This window comes from Argiope bruennichi, chromosome 9 (genome assembly GCF_947563725.1).
Source record: "Argiope bruennichi chromosome 9, qqArgBrue1.1, whole genome shotgun sequence".
NCBI lineage: Eukaryota > Metazoa > Arthropoda > Arachnida > Araneae > Araneidae > Argiope > Argiope bruennichi.
This window is the reverse complement of record NC_079159.1, coordinates 9745075-9760627: the sequence shown is the minus strand read 5'-3', so window position 1 is coordinate 9760627 and position 15553 is coordinate 9745075. Positions and strand designations below refer to the sequence as shown.

The window sequence follows — 15553 nt, the reverse complement described above, 5'->3', positions numbered from 1 at the left end:
AATAATGTGCCATCAGTACTACGTATCAAATGAAAGTGATCCTTTTGGTGTCCTTGAAAAGGTGTCAAAGGTCACCACGTGTATTGAATTGGTGCCTGGGCAGAAATCGCATTTTATATAAGACTAATGATCATTTGTTTCGGCCTTTTTTTTCTTACTTCTGTTGTTGTTTCGCGTCTGCTTGTAAATAATATGCTTTCATGAAATGGATATTAAAATTAATTTTAAAATATAACATTTTTTTTCAATGTCTTCAAACCTGCACTCTGCTTCAATATATATATATATATATATATATATATATATATATATATATATATATATATATATAATATGTCCCATTACTTCTGAAAGACTGTTAAAGTAGTGTTGTTCAAAAATTCATTAAAAATCTAAAAACATGAAATTAATTTTATTCGATGAATGTGTGTGAGACAGAGAAAATAGTTTTCCAGTTTTGTACTATGTTTAAAAGAACTAAATAAATATGACCAATAGAAATTGAGATTTCTATAGTAACTTGGGCCATGGTGGTAAGGTCTCGACTTCACAACCGGAAGGTTTCAGGTTTGAGACCCGATTCCACTGCAGAACTGTTGTGTAAATGTGTCTGGTGCACATTAAATCTGTCGAGACCAAACGTCTCCCACTGGCTTGGGAGAGAAGGTTGACAACTCAGATGTCATCCTCGTCATCTGAATGTGGTTCAAAATTATAATGTCCTTCCCAAAATAGCCCTAGTACTGTTTTAAAATGGGATGTGATATAACTAAGCTAAGCTCTATAGTAACTGTAATCAAAATTAAATCTGATGCTATCTTAAGCCCTGATTATCGATTATGTTCAGAAATACTGGCATCTAAATTATTACTGACATGTTATATTTGTTACAAAATAAGTAATTTTTAAAAATACATATTAAAAATTTTTTATCAGCTTGCTAAAAAGATTATTGTTTTGTTTAATCAAAATATCACATATTTCGAATAGCCAACTTAATTAATTAATAATTGTTGCATTTTCTATTACTTTGTAATGTTTTTTTGCACATTTTACATTTAGCATTTGAAGTATAAATTGTTTTTTAACATACTTATTTACTCTTGGATAGCTTAAATGACGAGCAAAAATGTACCACTACAATGCCTTGTGAAGTTTCTTTGTGTTCAGTGTTTCTTCCTGGGAATAAGCATTGCATTGTTGGAACTAAGGTATGAACAGAATTGTTTAAAAATGCTTGACATTAGTCTCGTGTTATTATATAATCGTTGTTTGTTATCATGCTTGAATAATCATAAAGCAAATTGTTTTGTAGTTTTTTTCAAAATGCATTCCTGTATTGTTGTATTTGTAATTGTTTTTAATTTATCTGTCAATTTTCTTGGTTCAATTCAAAATGATTATTAAAACATTTAACTTAGAACAATTTGAAAATGTTGAATCAGTTTTAAATGGAAATATGCTTGGTATCTAAAAAAAGAATGGTTCTTTCAGAATGGATTGTTGAATATCTGTGATGTTGATAAGAGAGAGTTAGTGAACAGCATTGAATCTCATGATGGTTTTGTGAAGTGCATTTGTCTTTCTCCTGATCTGGTAAGTGTAAAGTTTTTTTTTTTTTTTTTTTTTTTTTTTATACTAAAGAGTTTTTAATAACTTAGGTATTTACATAAAAAATATATTTAATGAGCTGAAATGTCTTCTGGTTTTAAGTATCTTAATATAACCCTTTCACTGATATTGCCAGCTTAAATATTACTGCAGCTATTTTAATTTACAACAAATTGCTATAACTGTAATTGGAGTATGGAATGCCCATAAATAAACGATCCTTTATTTTTAATTTATTTTATATTATCTTATTTTATTTTTAATTTTTAAAACAACAATTATACCAAAATTTAGATAAAACCATTATTCTCAGAAAGTTATGAAATTTTGTGTAGAGTGTAATGGCCAAATGGCAAGGGTTACATATTTATGGTTGATTATTCATTTAGATTTCACCTAATATTTTATCCATAAGTATTCTAACCCTATAACTCATACTCATTAAAGTACACAATCTCTAAAGAGAACTGTAAATTTTAATTGAAATAATTAAAAGTCCTCTTGGCTACACCTTCCACAGCTCACTACTTTCAACGAAACTAATAAAAAAGCAGTCATTTTAATGGTTAATGAGAAGTAAAAAACGTTCAAACAACCAAAAGGTCCCTTGATACTGCATTTCCAGTTTACTGCATCAATTATTCATGGTCTGTATTTCTTCTCGGAATTAAGTTCTGGAAGTTCAGTAACATGCTTAATCACTGGGCAGCTTTATGCTTAATTTTACAGAATAAATTTGTTTGGATCTTTAAGTTAACAGTGCCTTTCACATACACCTTTTACGCCAGATGGAACATCTTCACACCTCAGCCTTTTTGCTAATGGCGTTCTCAAAAATCAGTTCACACAATAATAGTTCATCAGTTACTACTTACCTAATCTATGGCCTCCCTGATCTCTTAACCTTAATCTATGTGACTTTCACCTTTTGGAGCATATGTCGTTACAGTCAAAAAACTTTCCTTGGTCTTTCCTTTCATGGCATCTCCAGAACTTTTCCCTGAACATATTTTCGTCATGTTGGTCAGAACACTCATGCTATCTTATGATTCCGAATTGTTGCTGAAAATAATAGTTATGTTGTATTAGAATCTGTAAACTGTCATAAATGTATGCTAGATATGTTGTTCAATAACATAAAGTCCTCTGGCAATTTTTTTTATTTGCTCAAACAAATTTTCATCGCTTCATTATGTCTTTAAAAAAAATCACAATTTCCTGATTAATAGTTTTATCTGTAGACAACTTTAATTTAAGACCATTAATTATGGACTTTCAATGTAATGAATAAAATAAATGTTTATTATTTAAAACTATTGTAATAAAAATAGGCAAGAGTTATAAAAAGATTTTTTTTATAACCTTCATTGCAATAAAGAATCAGTCAGTAAAATGTATTTCTTTTGTTCATCTCTAAGTATTCCAAGTTTAATTCTTATTTCTGTAAAATTTTCTGAGTTCTTAAAAAAGCAAATTTATTGATTTTTTATTGTCATTTTCAAGGTAAGTATTCAGATCCTGAAAAATTATTTAAAAGATAGGATCAGAAAACAATAATGCATATTTTAACTTCTTTTTAATTAAAAAAAATGTCCCATAATACATAAATTAAACTGCTTAAAAATTTTTGCTAAGTCATGATGATTTAATTATGTGCCACTGAACAAATATTTATACATGACAGTTCTTTTATATTTAATAAATTTTCATTTTTGATATAAGTTTTTATATAAATTTATAATTTGCCTCTCTAAATTTAAAAATAGGAATATATCTGCAAATTTTGTGAATAGAAGTGTTAAATTTTATGTGTGCATAGATGAATATAAGAGAAACATTTTATTAATTGATATTTTTACACTATAGGGAATTTATAAAAATTCAATCAAAAATCTTTTTTACTATTTAAATCTACAACAGCTCCAAAGTGTTTTCATACAATTACCCACTTTATTTAATGGAACTTTATTACTGAAAGTATATGTCGAGTTGCAATATTTGGGGCAGGAGAAGGCTTGTCTCACTTCTTGGGGGACGCCCTGATTACCTACCATTAAAATGCATATCATTAATATTTGTTAGCATTTATTTATTTTAACAGTACTCAGTAGTTTTTTTATATTTTGTTGATGATTTAATTCAAAACTGTTAAAAATTTAGTTTGTAACTAGCTGCTTCATTTTATATTTAGAGAATATTTTAATTCGTAATTTCAAGCCATGAAATTTTAGTATTTTAACAATTGTTGTGAAATATTTATAAAAGTATCTAAACTGTAAAATAAATCTTTTACCTGTTGAAACTAGTGCAAATTAAATAATTGATTTTTTTTATATTTACTGTGTCTTGCTTTGGAGTAGCGCAAGTAGTCTAAAATGTTAATAAGTTCACAAGCGTGTGTGTGTCTGAGTGAGTGAGTGTTGGCGATCTAAAGGCTGAGTGAGTGAATGCGAAAGGTGCCCCAAAATTAATTCAAGATTTGAATTTGCCTCCATTCGTGCAGTAACGTGTTGACAAACCTATTTAAAAAAAACATTTTACAGCTGATAGCTTAGGGTTAATAAAAATGGTAGCATTAATGATAGAGCGTATTAATGGAAGATTTGACATAAATAAAAAACAGTTTTTTTTTTCTTTGAACTTTTATATTTTTATTGAATTGTAAAGTACACAAGTTAGTGTTATATATAGAATATGTACTCTTTTGTCGAAATTTGCATTGAATGGCCTCTTTCAATTCTTGTGAGCTTGTTAGCATAGACCTTTGACTTCAAATAATTCCATAAAAAATCCCACCACACTTTCATTATTTTTTTAAATATTGTTCAATAATGAAAACATGCTGCTCTATTTTGAAATGCTCCACTTTTACTAATCCTAAACTATCATATATATAATATCTAGTGTGTAACATTTTACTGCATGAATGGGGGCAAATTCAAAGCTTGCCTAATTTTGGGACACACTTTAAATGTAAGTGTATATTATTATTGTCATTTTGCAATAGATCAGAAGGTTTAAAAGGCTCATAATAATCCAGAATAGTTGTCTAAAATTTTATGATACATAATGTCAATTTTTTTAAAAATTAACTCTTAATTAATTCTGTTTTAATAATAAATTTATTATGAAAATTATATTTAAGTAATTTTGTTTTTATTCATTAATTGCTCTATTTTCATCCAATAGAAGAAAAAAGTTATACTAAAATATCTTTAAAAATATTAATTGAAAATTCAGGGATTTTTTATATTGTTTGTTTTTCAAACAAACCACTCAATAAAATAGCATAAGTTATAATATTTGTCTGATTAGAATTCAGACTGATATATACAATTGGAAATATGCCTTCAGGGTATGTTAGCAAACTTCCGAGGGGAGGGATGAAATTTAGATTAATGTATGTTATAACAGTGAATTATTAACTTAATTTTCTCTATAAATTGTTAATGATGAAAATTTTCTGCTGCACGTTATAATAATAAACTCTGATGCAAATTTGTATTGGGTGGTTTTGGTTTATCTTCTACATTAAATAGATTTTCTTCGAATATTTTGAAAATTTAGAAATTCTTTTGAATGACAGAACAAAATATTTTTAAATTTTCTTCATTCCAATAAATTTAAGGGTCCATTTACACTCATTTAAATACAATATTATAATTTTACTATCTCTTGCTATTTTATTTACTCATTTTCTGGTAAAATTAAAAATTGTGCAAACTAGGAATTATTCATTTTGCTACTGTTGGGAGGGATATCTAGGAAAAACTTTCAAGCTTAAGATCAACTATTCTTGAAAAAACATGTTAATACTGGAGATTCTAGGTATTTCATTTTTGATTTTCTTTCTTATTTTTAGAGAGGTGTAACAAGTGGAGGTAGTGATAAAGAAGTTAAGTTTTGGAATCTTGTCAATGAAGAAAAACATTCAATGTATGTTTGATTTGATTTATTATTTGTATTTATCACTCATTATTAATCAAAAGCTTGATCACTTATCATTATAATTCATTTTTTAGAAAAGTGCTATCTTTAGCCCTGAGAAAAACTCTTCAAATGCCAGAAGAAGTTTTGTGTTTGAAGTACAGGTTAGTTATCACATTGTTACTATATTAACCTTATAATAATGTAAACTATGTAGAATAATTGAAATCCTGTAAGATTTTTTGTTTATAAATGTAAAAAAAAAAAAAAAAAAGTACCATACAATGAAATATTTTCTCTTATTTTGTCTTAGTTTCAAAAAGATATTGTTGTATTATTTTGATTTGATAAACTTGCTTATGAACTCTTAGAGCTTCATTAAATAATTCATTAGAAAATAGAGCTACAGTCATTAAGCACAACTAAACCTATCAAATTTATTTTTATGAGAAAAATATGGATCAATGCATGTAAATTATTTAATTCTCTGAAAATTTTATATCTTAATTTTTTTTATTATTATTTAAGTTCTAATATTCATAACTGGTCAAAATATAATATTTCAATTTTGCCTGTTTATTGATTGAAGTATAGTCAAAATTGCAGAAATGGAATATTAAAATAAATTTAATCAATAATAAAATGTTGCCAAGTATAGCAAAATATTTTTCTAATATATATAATGTATATTTATTCATTTAATGAAAGCATTCTGAAACTTTCTATAATTTTTCAACTAATGTATTGGAAGTAAAAAATTTTAAATTATATTTGTTTATATTTTTGTTTGCTTCCTATTATTTAAATTTTTTTTAATCAGCCCTGATGGTAAAAAGCTTGCTATAGCTTTGTTGGATTCTACTGTACAAGTATTATTTGCTGACAGTTTAAAAGTAAGTTGTTAGCATTATTTTAATTAATCTGTAAAATATGTCTATAAATTTCTATTATCTCAAACTAAAACATTTATAATTGTATCAGCTGAGTTTAATAGTTCTTATTTTTAATTCTTTCAGTTGAAATATTATATAATCATTCAGACTGCTTAATTAGAGAGTTGTCAGTCAATATCTTCTCCTCCCAGTTTAAAAGCATATAAATCTGATAAATACTACCAAATAGATATTATTCCAAGTTGTATTTACTTCCTTTTAAAATTTTCCAATCTGCAGAAAATTCCTTGTAGTGATCATTTATAAAATGTGTATATAACATAACTTTTTAAAGGCTTAATGGCAACTTATTTTTCTCAACTCAATATTCTGATATTCTTTATTATTGTTATTATTATTATTATTATATGAAATTTGTACATTTAATTTTATTGCAATTCATCTGAAGCTATAATTTTAACTTTAATTCAATCTCAAATATTAACATTCTTTTAATTTTATTTTATGGACTTGTACAGAGTTTACATTTTTAAAGCAAAATTGTATGATTTAATCTTGTCACCTTTTCCATTTTTGTGTATCAGTGTAGCTGAAGAATTGAGTCATAGCAAATAATAATATGATGAAATATTGTTTCCTTATAATAACTGTTGTTCAGATAATAATAGTTTTATTACTTCTGGACTCTTATTGTATCATTTATCTGAGAGTTTTAAAAATGTTTCCTGTTTTTTTTAAGTAGAAAAGGGTTGTCATTTCTTAGGTACTTTTGAATAAATACCAGAGAAAATTAATTATATAGGGAAACTGTATTTTGAATATATATTTTATATTCTGTATTATGAAATTAATTTTCTTAGATTTAGAGATAGATAAGCTATTTTTATTTTTACAGGCACATGCTAAGAAAATAGCTTTAAATTTAGGCAGATATAAAAATCATTGAGAATGTAACCCTTGACTTTCTTGAAATGCAGCAAGACACACAAGTGGGTCACTTGCCAGGATAATGTAACATGCCTGTGGCTTATACTGATACAATATGATATATTTTGTGCTTTTTAATATAATGGCGGGAAAATATTGACATTGCTTTTAAATATCTTTCTTGTAACCAATTAGATCCTACATTTCATTCAAATTTGCACTTTTGGACGCAAGACTGCCTACCTTATTTCATTTATCTAAATAAATATACTTTTTGGAGTTTTTACATTAATGTACATGGAAATAAAAGGAGTCTTCCAATTTATAATTTTAGTTCAAAACTTCATACAGAACTAAAAATCTGATGATAAAATTGATCTTCAATTTTATTTTCCTAACTCTTGCATTTTTAAGTTATTGTGTTCACCTGTACTTAGACAAATTTTCTATTGACAGATTTTATCCAAAATTTAACAGATATCTGCAATTTGGGTTTTAAGATTTCCTATCAAATTTTATTTGTCTAGCTCACTTTTTCTTCAAATTTTCATGCTCAAAGGCAGCCAAACTGACAGACAAGCACATGTCTAAAAATTGATGAGATCTACCTCATTATCAAACATGGATTTCCCAAATCATGAGGTCAAATTTTTGGCTGAATGCGGTGCTTTCTCTTTTTATACATTGTGTACTAAAAAGCAATATTTCAAACCTCTCTTGGAGAATTATTTCATTCTGATCTGGAAAATTATGTTAATTCTTTTGAATGTAATGTAATTATTATTGTACTTTTTATTTATGTATTGTAAGATGCATTTTTCATCTAAGTTCTATCTAGTTTGTGTCACTAATATTTTTTTATAAATCTCTTCTTTTTTAAACATTTATCATATAATGAGAGATCCTTTTATGTTTTATAATTTTTGTTAACAAAACATTTTCTGATGAGGAATTAGACCATTCAAATTTCAGTATAAGTTATCAAAACTTTAGCATCGATTCATAAAAATAAGATTCTTAGAAATTCTTATGTACCAATAAGCATCTTGTTAAAAGTGAATGTGAATTACTCTTATCATTATTTTTCCTCTAAATTTATGACTTTTTTTTCTTTTCAGCTTGCCTTTTCCTTATATGGACATGAATTTCCTGTCACATGTCTGGACATCTCCTATGATAGTACATTAATTGTTACTGGTTCAAATGATAGGACTATTCGAATTTGGAGTATGGAATTTGGAAGTTGTAATAGGCGTCTAAAAATAGCTAATGAAAAGGGCCTTCCAAATGATAAAGGGTAATTGTAATTTCATACTCATGTCCATTACTATATATGGAATAAATTATTAATCTACATAATATTTTCATATTTAATCCTTGCTAATGTTGCAAGAAATATGTTTATCATATATAATTTTAAATGCATATAGTAAACAACTTTATTTCACAATTCAAAGTTGCCTTTGCTTGAAAAATCACAAAAGAAGAAAAATGAAGAATACTTTGTTAGTTCACATTTTGTGATTATTCAAATTAATTTTTGAAATTTGAATAGTAATAACTGTTTTGAAATTGTAATCTGCCATTACCCAGTGCTGAAAGGAAAACAGACATAAGCTCTCCAAAGGTTTTTATGAAATCAAGATATTTTAGTATTTGTCTCAAACTATATCAAAGTCCTTACTTTATTAATTGATTAAAAATCAATTTATTAACAAATTAAATTCATTTTATCAAGTAAACTAAATCAAACTAAACTTGGTTCCAAAAATATTTTTATATACCATGAGTGTAGGGAGGGGGAGACCTGTAATGGATTAATTTTAAAGTATAATACTTTTGTCACTAAAAAGGTCTTGCTGGTGAATTTATAGAAAATATTTTTGAGGAAAAGTTACTTGATGTCTGTTCATTTATCCATTATAAGGTTGTTACTAATAAATATTTAATTTTCCTTAAATACTTTCGTACTGTTTTCCTAAATAAAGTTTTTTATACTATTTTTTATTTCAAAAATCAAAATTACCAATATTTTTTATATGCTTGAATAATATTTATGAATTTTTCATCACTTCAATGCCTTAATGAATGAGCTACATTCTTATAATTATAAAGAAGAAAGAAGTACTATGGTAACTTTATTCAAAATTTTTGGCAAATGTATTTATTACATGCTTTATAGATAATAGAAATCATATTACACTTATAAATGATATACTTAACCTTTTATTGTTTTCTATAGCATCACATGTCTACAGTTTTTACCAAAAACTCATTTATTTTTCTCTGGAAGCAAAGATCATTTAGTTCGACAGTGGGATGCTGATAATTTTCAAAAAATTATCACTCTTAAAGTAAGTCGATTATGTTTTTCGAAAAATGTATTTAATGGTTTAAAAAAAATTGTTTTAAAAAAGTATCAATTATTTACTAAATCATCTCATATATTGACAGTGCTGGTGAGATATTTCTTACTGCCTTTGTATTTTACTTTTCTAAACTTCATGTATTTCATCATTATCTACTATATGTTCGGATCTTAGTCTTGTCTTTTCAAGTCTTTCTGTAATAGATTTTTTTAATTCTTCCCAAATGATAATATTAAAAAAAAAGAAAGAAAAGATAATTATTCCCAGCAGCAAATTATCAAACTGTTCAACAAGTTATGCAAGTCTTCACAAAAATGATTGAAGAATTAGTCTTTCATGGAGAGGCAGCAAGTAGAATTATAAACATACTAGTATTTACAATTCACCCTATATCTGATTTGTTTCAAATGTTTTATAACAATTTTGTGAGCTTTTAGACTGAAGGTCCATTTTAAGAATACAGTTTAAAGTTTTTGATTTAAAAAAAAAAAAAACCCTCATTTAAGAGTCATTTTTTTTTTATTCCACATGTTGAATTCCACAAAAATTATTTTGTATAATCTGATGATCTTTAATTATCAGCTTTATTCCTTCCTGCCTTTTGAACGCTTATTTTTCAAAAAATGGAACTACTTTATTATAATATTATATATACAATATTATATATTGTATATAATTTATATACAATATAAATATTATTTCAACTGAATAAAATGACTGCATAAAAAGTGAAAATTAAGGTTTGTTTATATTTGGTTTTGGAAGTGGAAAGTCCTACATTTCGATTCAATTTATTATATTTGTCAATTTTTTTAAAAAATTTATTAAAAAATTATTTAAAATAAGAATTTTGATATTTTTGTTGTTATTTCTATCAAATTATTAAGTCATTTTTGGTGAGAAAAAAAAAAAGATGAATTGTTTTCTTGTTATCCATGTTAGTTTTGTTTTATATTTTTCTCAGGGCCATCAAAATGAAATAACAGCAATGGCTGCAAGTCCAGATGGTACATTTATTGTAACTGCATCTAAAGACAGGTCCATTAGAACATGGGAAAAAACTCTAGAGCCATTAGTATTGGAAGAAGAACAAGAAATTGTAAGTTGTATCTAAGCATGCAGTATATTTTTTAAAATCATTTTATAAATCTTAGATTCATCAAAGCAGCAATTAATTTTTTTTCAAAATTAAAAGTGTTATTAAATACAATGAACCTAAGATATAAGAACAATGATAAGATAAGACTTTTATTCTTTGAAATTTCACCCAAAAAATTGGTAATATAGTTTCCTATATCTGCCGAGAATAGAAACAAATTCTATTCAGTGTGTGTGTGTTTTTAATGCTACAGATTTTTTTATGTAACAATAACATTGTCATTTATTTTGCTGTTTCCAAAATAATTTGAATCACTTTCACTTATAGGAAGCAGAAGAGAGAGAAAAAGAAACGGAAGATTTACCAACTGTAAGTTATTTATTTATTTCATTCGTACGGTTTATTTCTTTTATCCTTAACATCGTATTAACTTCTCTTTCAAAATTTCCCAAGAGACTCGTATTCATTTAATTCCCAAGTGTTTAATATTTTGTTTTTGAATATCAATTTTAATATTGTTATACAAAACAAATAGGATATAATGTGCAAAATTCTTTTACCTAATTTCTCTGTGTCACTGTACCATACATAAATTAATGAATGCAAATTTTGTACTGCTACGTTTTTAAATGTATTATCCTCTCTATACTTTTATCCAATAACGGAACAGTGATAATATAGTCTGATGGTATCTTAACTCTGGAATTGATAAGTTGCTGGTTCAAGATGTAATATCATACAAGACTTGCATTGTTTGAATCAGCAGCAGGTTAAAAAAAATTATTTCAAACTGATTTTTGATATAATTAATTCTGTGCCTTCTGTTATACACTAAAAATAATTAGTCCTTTCTTCTAAAAACATTTATTGAATTTTATTCATATTTAGGTACCAGGAGAGGTGAATAAAGAAGTAGCCTTATCTGGAATGAAGACTCCTCAAACAATAAAAACTGTAAGGTTTATTCACTTGCTGGTTTTATTTCGTTTTTGAAATATCTAGATTTTTTAAAATTTAAATATATTTTAAATTTAATTAAGATGCTAATTTCAAATTTTGTTTTTAATTTCTTCAAAAATTATTTAAAGATTTTATTCTTTCTGGTAATTTATACTCTGATTATTTTTCATTTTAAATGAATTTTAAGATTCCTGAAATAAATTTGTTCCATAGCTTTTTTTTTTTTAATTTATTTTTGTTAAAAAAATGATTTAGATAATGTAATGTTAAACAATTTAAGTCAAATTTGATCAACAGTAGTTCAGAAATGGTTTTTTTTTTTTTTTTCCTTTTTATGGTGACTGGTATATGTCTGTGATACAAATCTGATATATATCAATCTTAATATAGCTTCCATATCATTTTAATGTTTGAGAATCATTAATTCTTTATTAATAGTTACTTATTGCACTTGTAAATATTTTTAATTATTCAATGAAACCACTTTTTTAATGGAATAAAGCTTTACTGCATATTCTACTCTTTGAAATCCAGGTGGATCAGTTGATAGAAGCATTGGAATTATATAAAGCTGAAACTCGACAATTGGAAGAATACAATTTACTTTGTGAGAAATCTGATAAAAAGGTATAATTTTTACTTTAGAAGTTTGTAAAATTACATTATTCACTAAGCATTTGTGATGCACTTACTCTACTCTTTCTCTTAACAGCCAGCTCCTCCTCCATTACATCCATTGTTTACTGCATACAATGTTAGCTGTCCCATTGAATACATGAGAAAAGCAGTTCTCAAAATAAAGTCAAGGTAATTTTTACAGTTTGAATTTATTTTTATATCTAAATGTTGCTGTATTATTATTTATACTCTTTTTTAAATGTTTTTGTAAATCTCTTAAGCAATTGAAAATGTCATTAACAAAGGAGTAGATACTTAAAATTTTGAAATCTATTAATTTTTAGTTTCAGAAAGAAACAATTATTTATATTTTGTTAATTAAAATGTTAAGTATGCTGAAGCCAATAAAAGTTATCTTTTTATATATATTTTATAAAACACTAAAGTAAATTTTTACCTGCATAGGATAAATAATAATGCATTGCCACTTTAAATAAAATAAAAATATTTCTGATTTTGAACTACTATCGTGTCTTCAAAATCTGATATTCTTTGTTTGGAGATGAAGTTTGTATTTTTACTCAGATAGTTTTGAATCGTGTGTGTAATATTTAATGGCTATTATTTAACCTGCTTTCATAATTAACTGTTTACATTTATTGAGAACATATTGAAAATGTGATATAAATAAATATGAAATTCCATAGTATCATTTATATCAGAAAAAATATTATTCTGAACTTATTATTATTATTCTTTTTAACTCTCTTCCGTTTTCTTGTTTCTTCTGTGAATGCTCTGTACTTTTAAATTTATTCCCAATATCATTATTATATGTTGCACTTAGTGTTGTTTTAATTTATCCATCCAATTTTGTTACATGCTATCCTTAAGCGCCATCCAAGCTTTTCTGTTCAAGTTTCCAAATAGCAATTACATTTGGAATGTTATTTAGCACCATTTAAAACTTGTCATTTAAGAACTGTAACCATTATACTTTTTTAAAAATATATATATGCTTTTATTTTATAGTGAGCTAGAAGGAACTCTTCTCCATCTACCATTCAATTTCGTATTAGATTTTTTTAAAATAATTGCTGAATTTGCTGACCACGGGTGGGAAACAGAATTTTGTGAAAAGTGTACAACATTTTTAATTAGGTAAGTAAAAATAAAATTCTTAATTCAGTATCATGAGATGAAATATCTGATATTAAATTAACAAATTTTTTTATATGACATCTGTAATAGAAAGGATATTTTATTAAATAAAATGTTATTTTTCTATTTGTTTATGAATATACCAAAGTTGAAAGTTCAATAAATTCCATGCATGTCAGTAACTTTAATTAATTCTTGAGGTATGTAAGCAGCAATGCTAATTTACAGAGGCATTTATTTATCATATTTTAAGAGTGTAAAAAATTGCAGGATTTATAATTTGGATGCCTGAAGTTTTTTTTTTAATATGTGCTTATATTTTATGACTTGGAACCTATATTTTTAAGGTTAATATAATTATAGTTATAATTAAATAAAATTACTATTCATTGGGAAAGAAATTTAGAAAAATTGGAATAGATAGAAAGTTAAAAAAAGTAACTAGAAAATTTTTGAAAGAGAAAATATGTCAGTCCCTCCCCCCCCCCCCCAAATCAAGGAAAACATTTCATTTTGAAGATGGTATCAAATTTTTTTACAGTATTAAATATTTGATGCAGTTAAAAAGTATTAGAAGATCATCAGTTCAATTTCCTATTAGTCAGAAAAAATTGTATCAAAAATATCTGCATTAATTTCATTATATTTTAAGACAGAAAAAATCACAGAATTTATATTTTAATTTTTACCAAAAAAATTTTATATATTTGGTTTTTTTAAAAAAATTTTGCTTTCTGTTTTCTTGGTTTTATTATCAGCTAAAGTGATTTTTTAACAATTAATGTGTTAAATATTAACCCTTTAACTGCCATAAGTATTTATGTGGATACATAATATGCAAATGGCATATATATGTAATAAATAAAACTGAACTCTTTTTAAAATTCAAAAAAATTAACCTATTTAAAGAGAACTCATCACCTGCTCATTTTCCAGAACTTATATATATTATATAACCCTTAAAAAATTAATAAACATGAAAGCTTGATTTTCTGTGTACAGACATGGCATAGACTTGGAATTAATATATTGTGTCAAACATTAACACTAAAATATAAATATAATTAATTAATTGAACAATAAAATGAATAAAATTATACAAAAAAAGTGCTTGAGATATTAAATAAAAAGAAAATTCATCAATCTGAAAAATAATAGTGTACAATCCTAAAGACATTGAAATCCATGTTTTCATGGAAATATTTCATGTCTATGTATAATTTTTCATTAATATATAACTAAGCTCACTGCCTTGGTATGCATAAACTTTATCTAGAACAGTGGTTTGCCCAGTGCACACCCATGCTTTAGAGTAAGGATTGGTGAAATATGATTATAAGAATAGAAAATAAAACTGAAGCGTAAGATTTGATATTAGTTCTAAGATTTATTGGCAGTTGTGAGGATAATAAACAAATGTTGCGCGATATTTTATTTATTCAAAATCTCTTATATTGCATAACTTTTTAAAATAATCCATGGAAGGAAAACTACTAGCTGGATAATCAAAATCCTTTTTTAATTTTTATATAGAATCCATTTTGGGCAAATTTCCACAACCCGTAACTTCCGTCCAGTAATGGAAAAACTACAAGAAAAGCTGTTTCAACAAATGTATAGTATTGAAGTGAGTATCACTTTATAAATTACTTGTAATTTTGTTAGTAAATTTTTTTTTTGAAAGTACAATAAGATATATTGTCTTATTTGTTCAATTTTTTTCATTAAACATTTTAAATTTTCTTTCTATATTTATTTTTGTTTAACAGTAAAATTAAAATAAATTGATGTTAATAACTTTCTCTTTTGAAGAAATACATAAAAATGTATTATACATTTAAAAAGTACTTTTTTAATATACACAATATGGAGTCTTTTCTATTCCATTTTTATTAAACTTCATACATTAAACAATTATTTATCTTTTTATTCCAATTATGCTTTAAGCTTTTACTAATAAAGTGTTCAGAGAATGTGTAGTTGTTCAA

The 15553-nt window shown here is 25.6% G+C and overlaps 1 protein-coding gene across 1 annotated transcript in view; it reads left to right on the top strand.

The window, feature by feature from the left end:
- Window positions 1–15553, top strand: part of LOC129984718 (WD repeat-containing protein 3-like) — a 32817-nt gene that overhangs the window by 16589 nt on the left and 675 nt on the right. Inside the window, exons 11-24 of the mRNA XM_056094662.1 lie at window positions 1112–1211; window positions 1495–1596; window positions 5474–5547; window positions 5634–5702; window positions 6359–6431; window positions 8477–8655; window positions 9601–9712; window positions 10692–10826; window positions 11154–11195; window positions 11715–11780; window positions 12321–12413; window positions 12499–12593; window positions 13437–13565; window positions 15099–15192. Coding sequence (XP_055950637.1) covers window positions 1112–1211; window positions 1495–1596; window positions 5474–5547; window positions 5634–5702; window positions 6359–6431; window positions 8477–8655; window positions 9601–9712; window positions 10692–10826; window positions 11154–11195; window positions 11715–11780; window positions 12321–12413; window positions 12499–12593; window positions 13437–13565; window positions 15099–15192 — 1363 coding nt within the window. The remainder of the gene's footprint in view (window positions 1–1111; window positions 1212–1494; window positions 1597–5473; window positions 5548–5633; window positions 5703–6358; window positions 6432–8476; window positions 8656–9600; window positions 9713–10691; window positions 10827–11153; window positions 11196–11714; window positions 11781–12320; window positions 12414–12498; window positions 12594–13436; window positions 13566–15098; window positions 15193–15553) is intronic.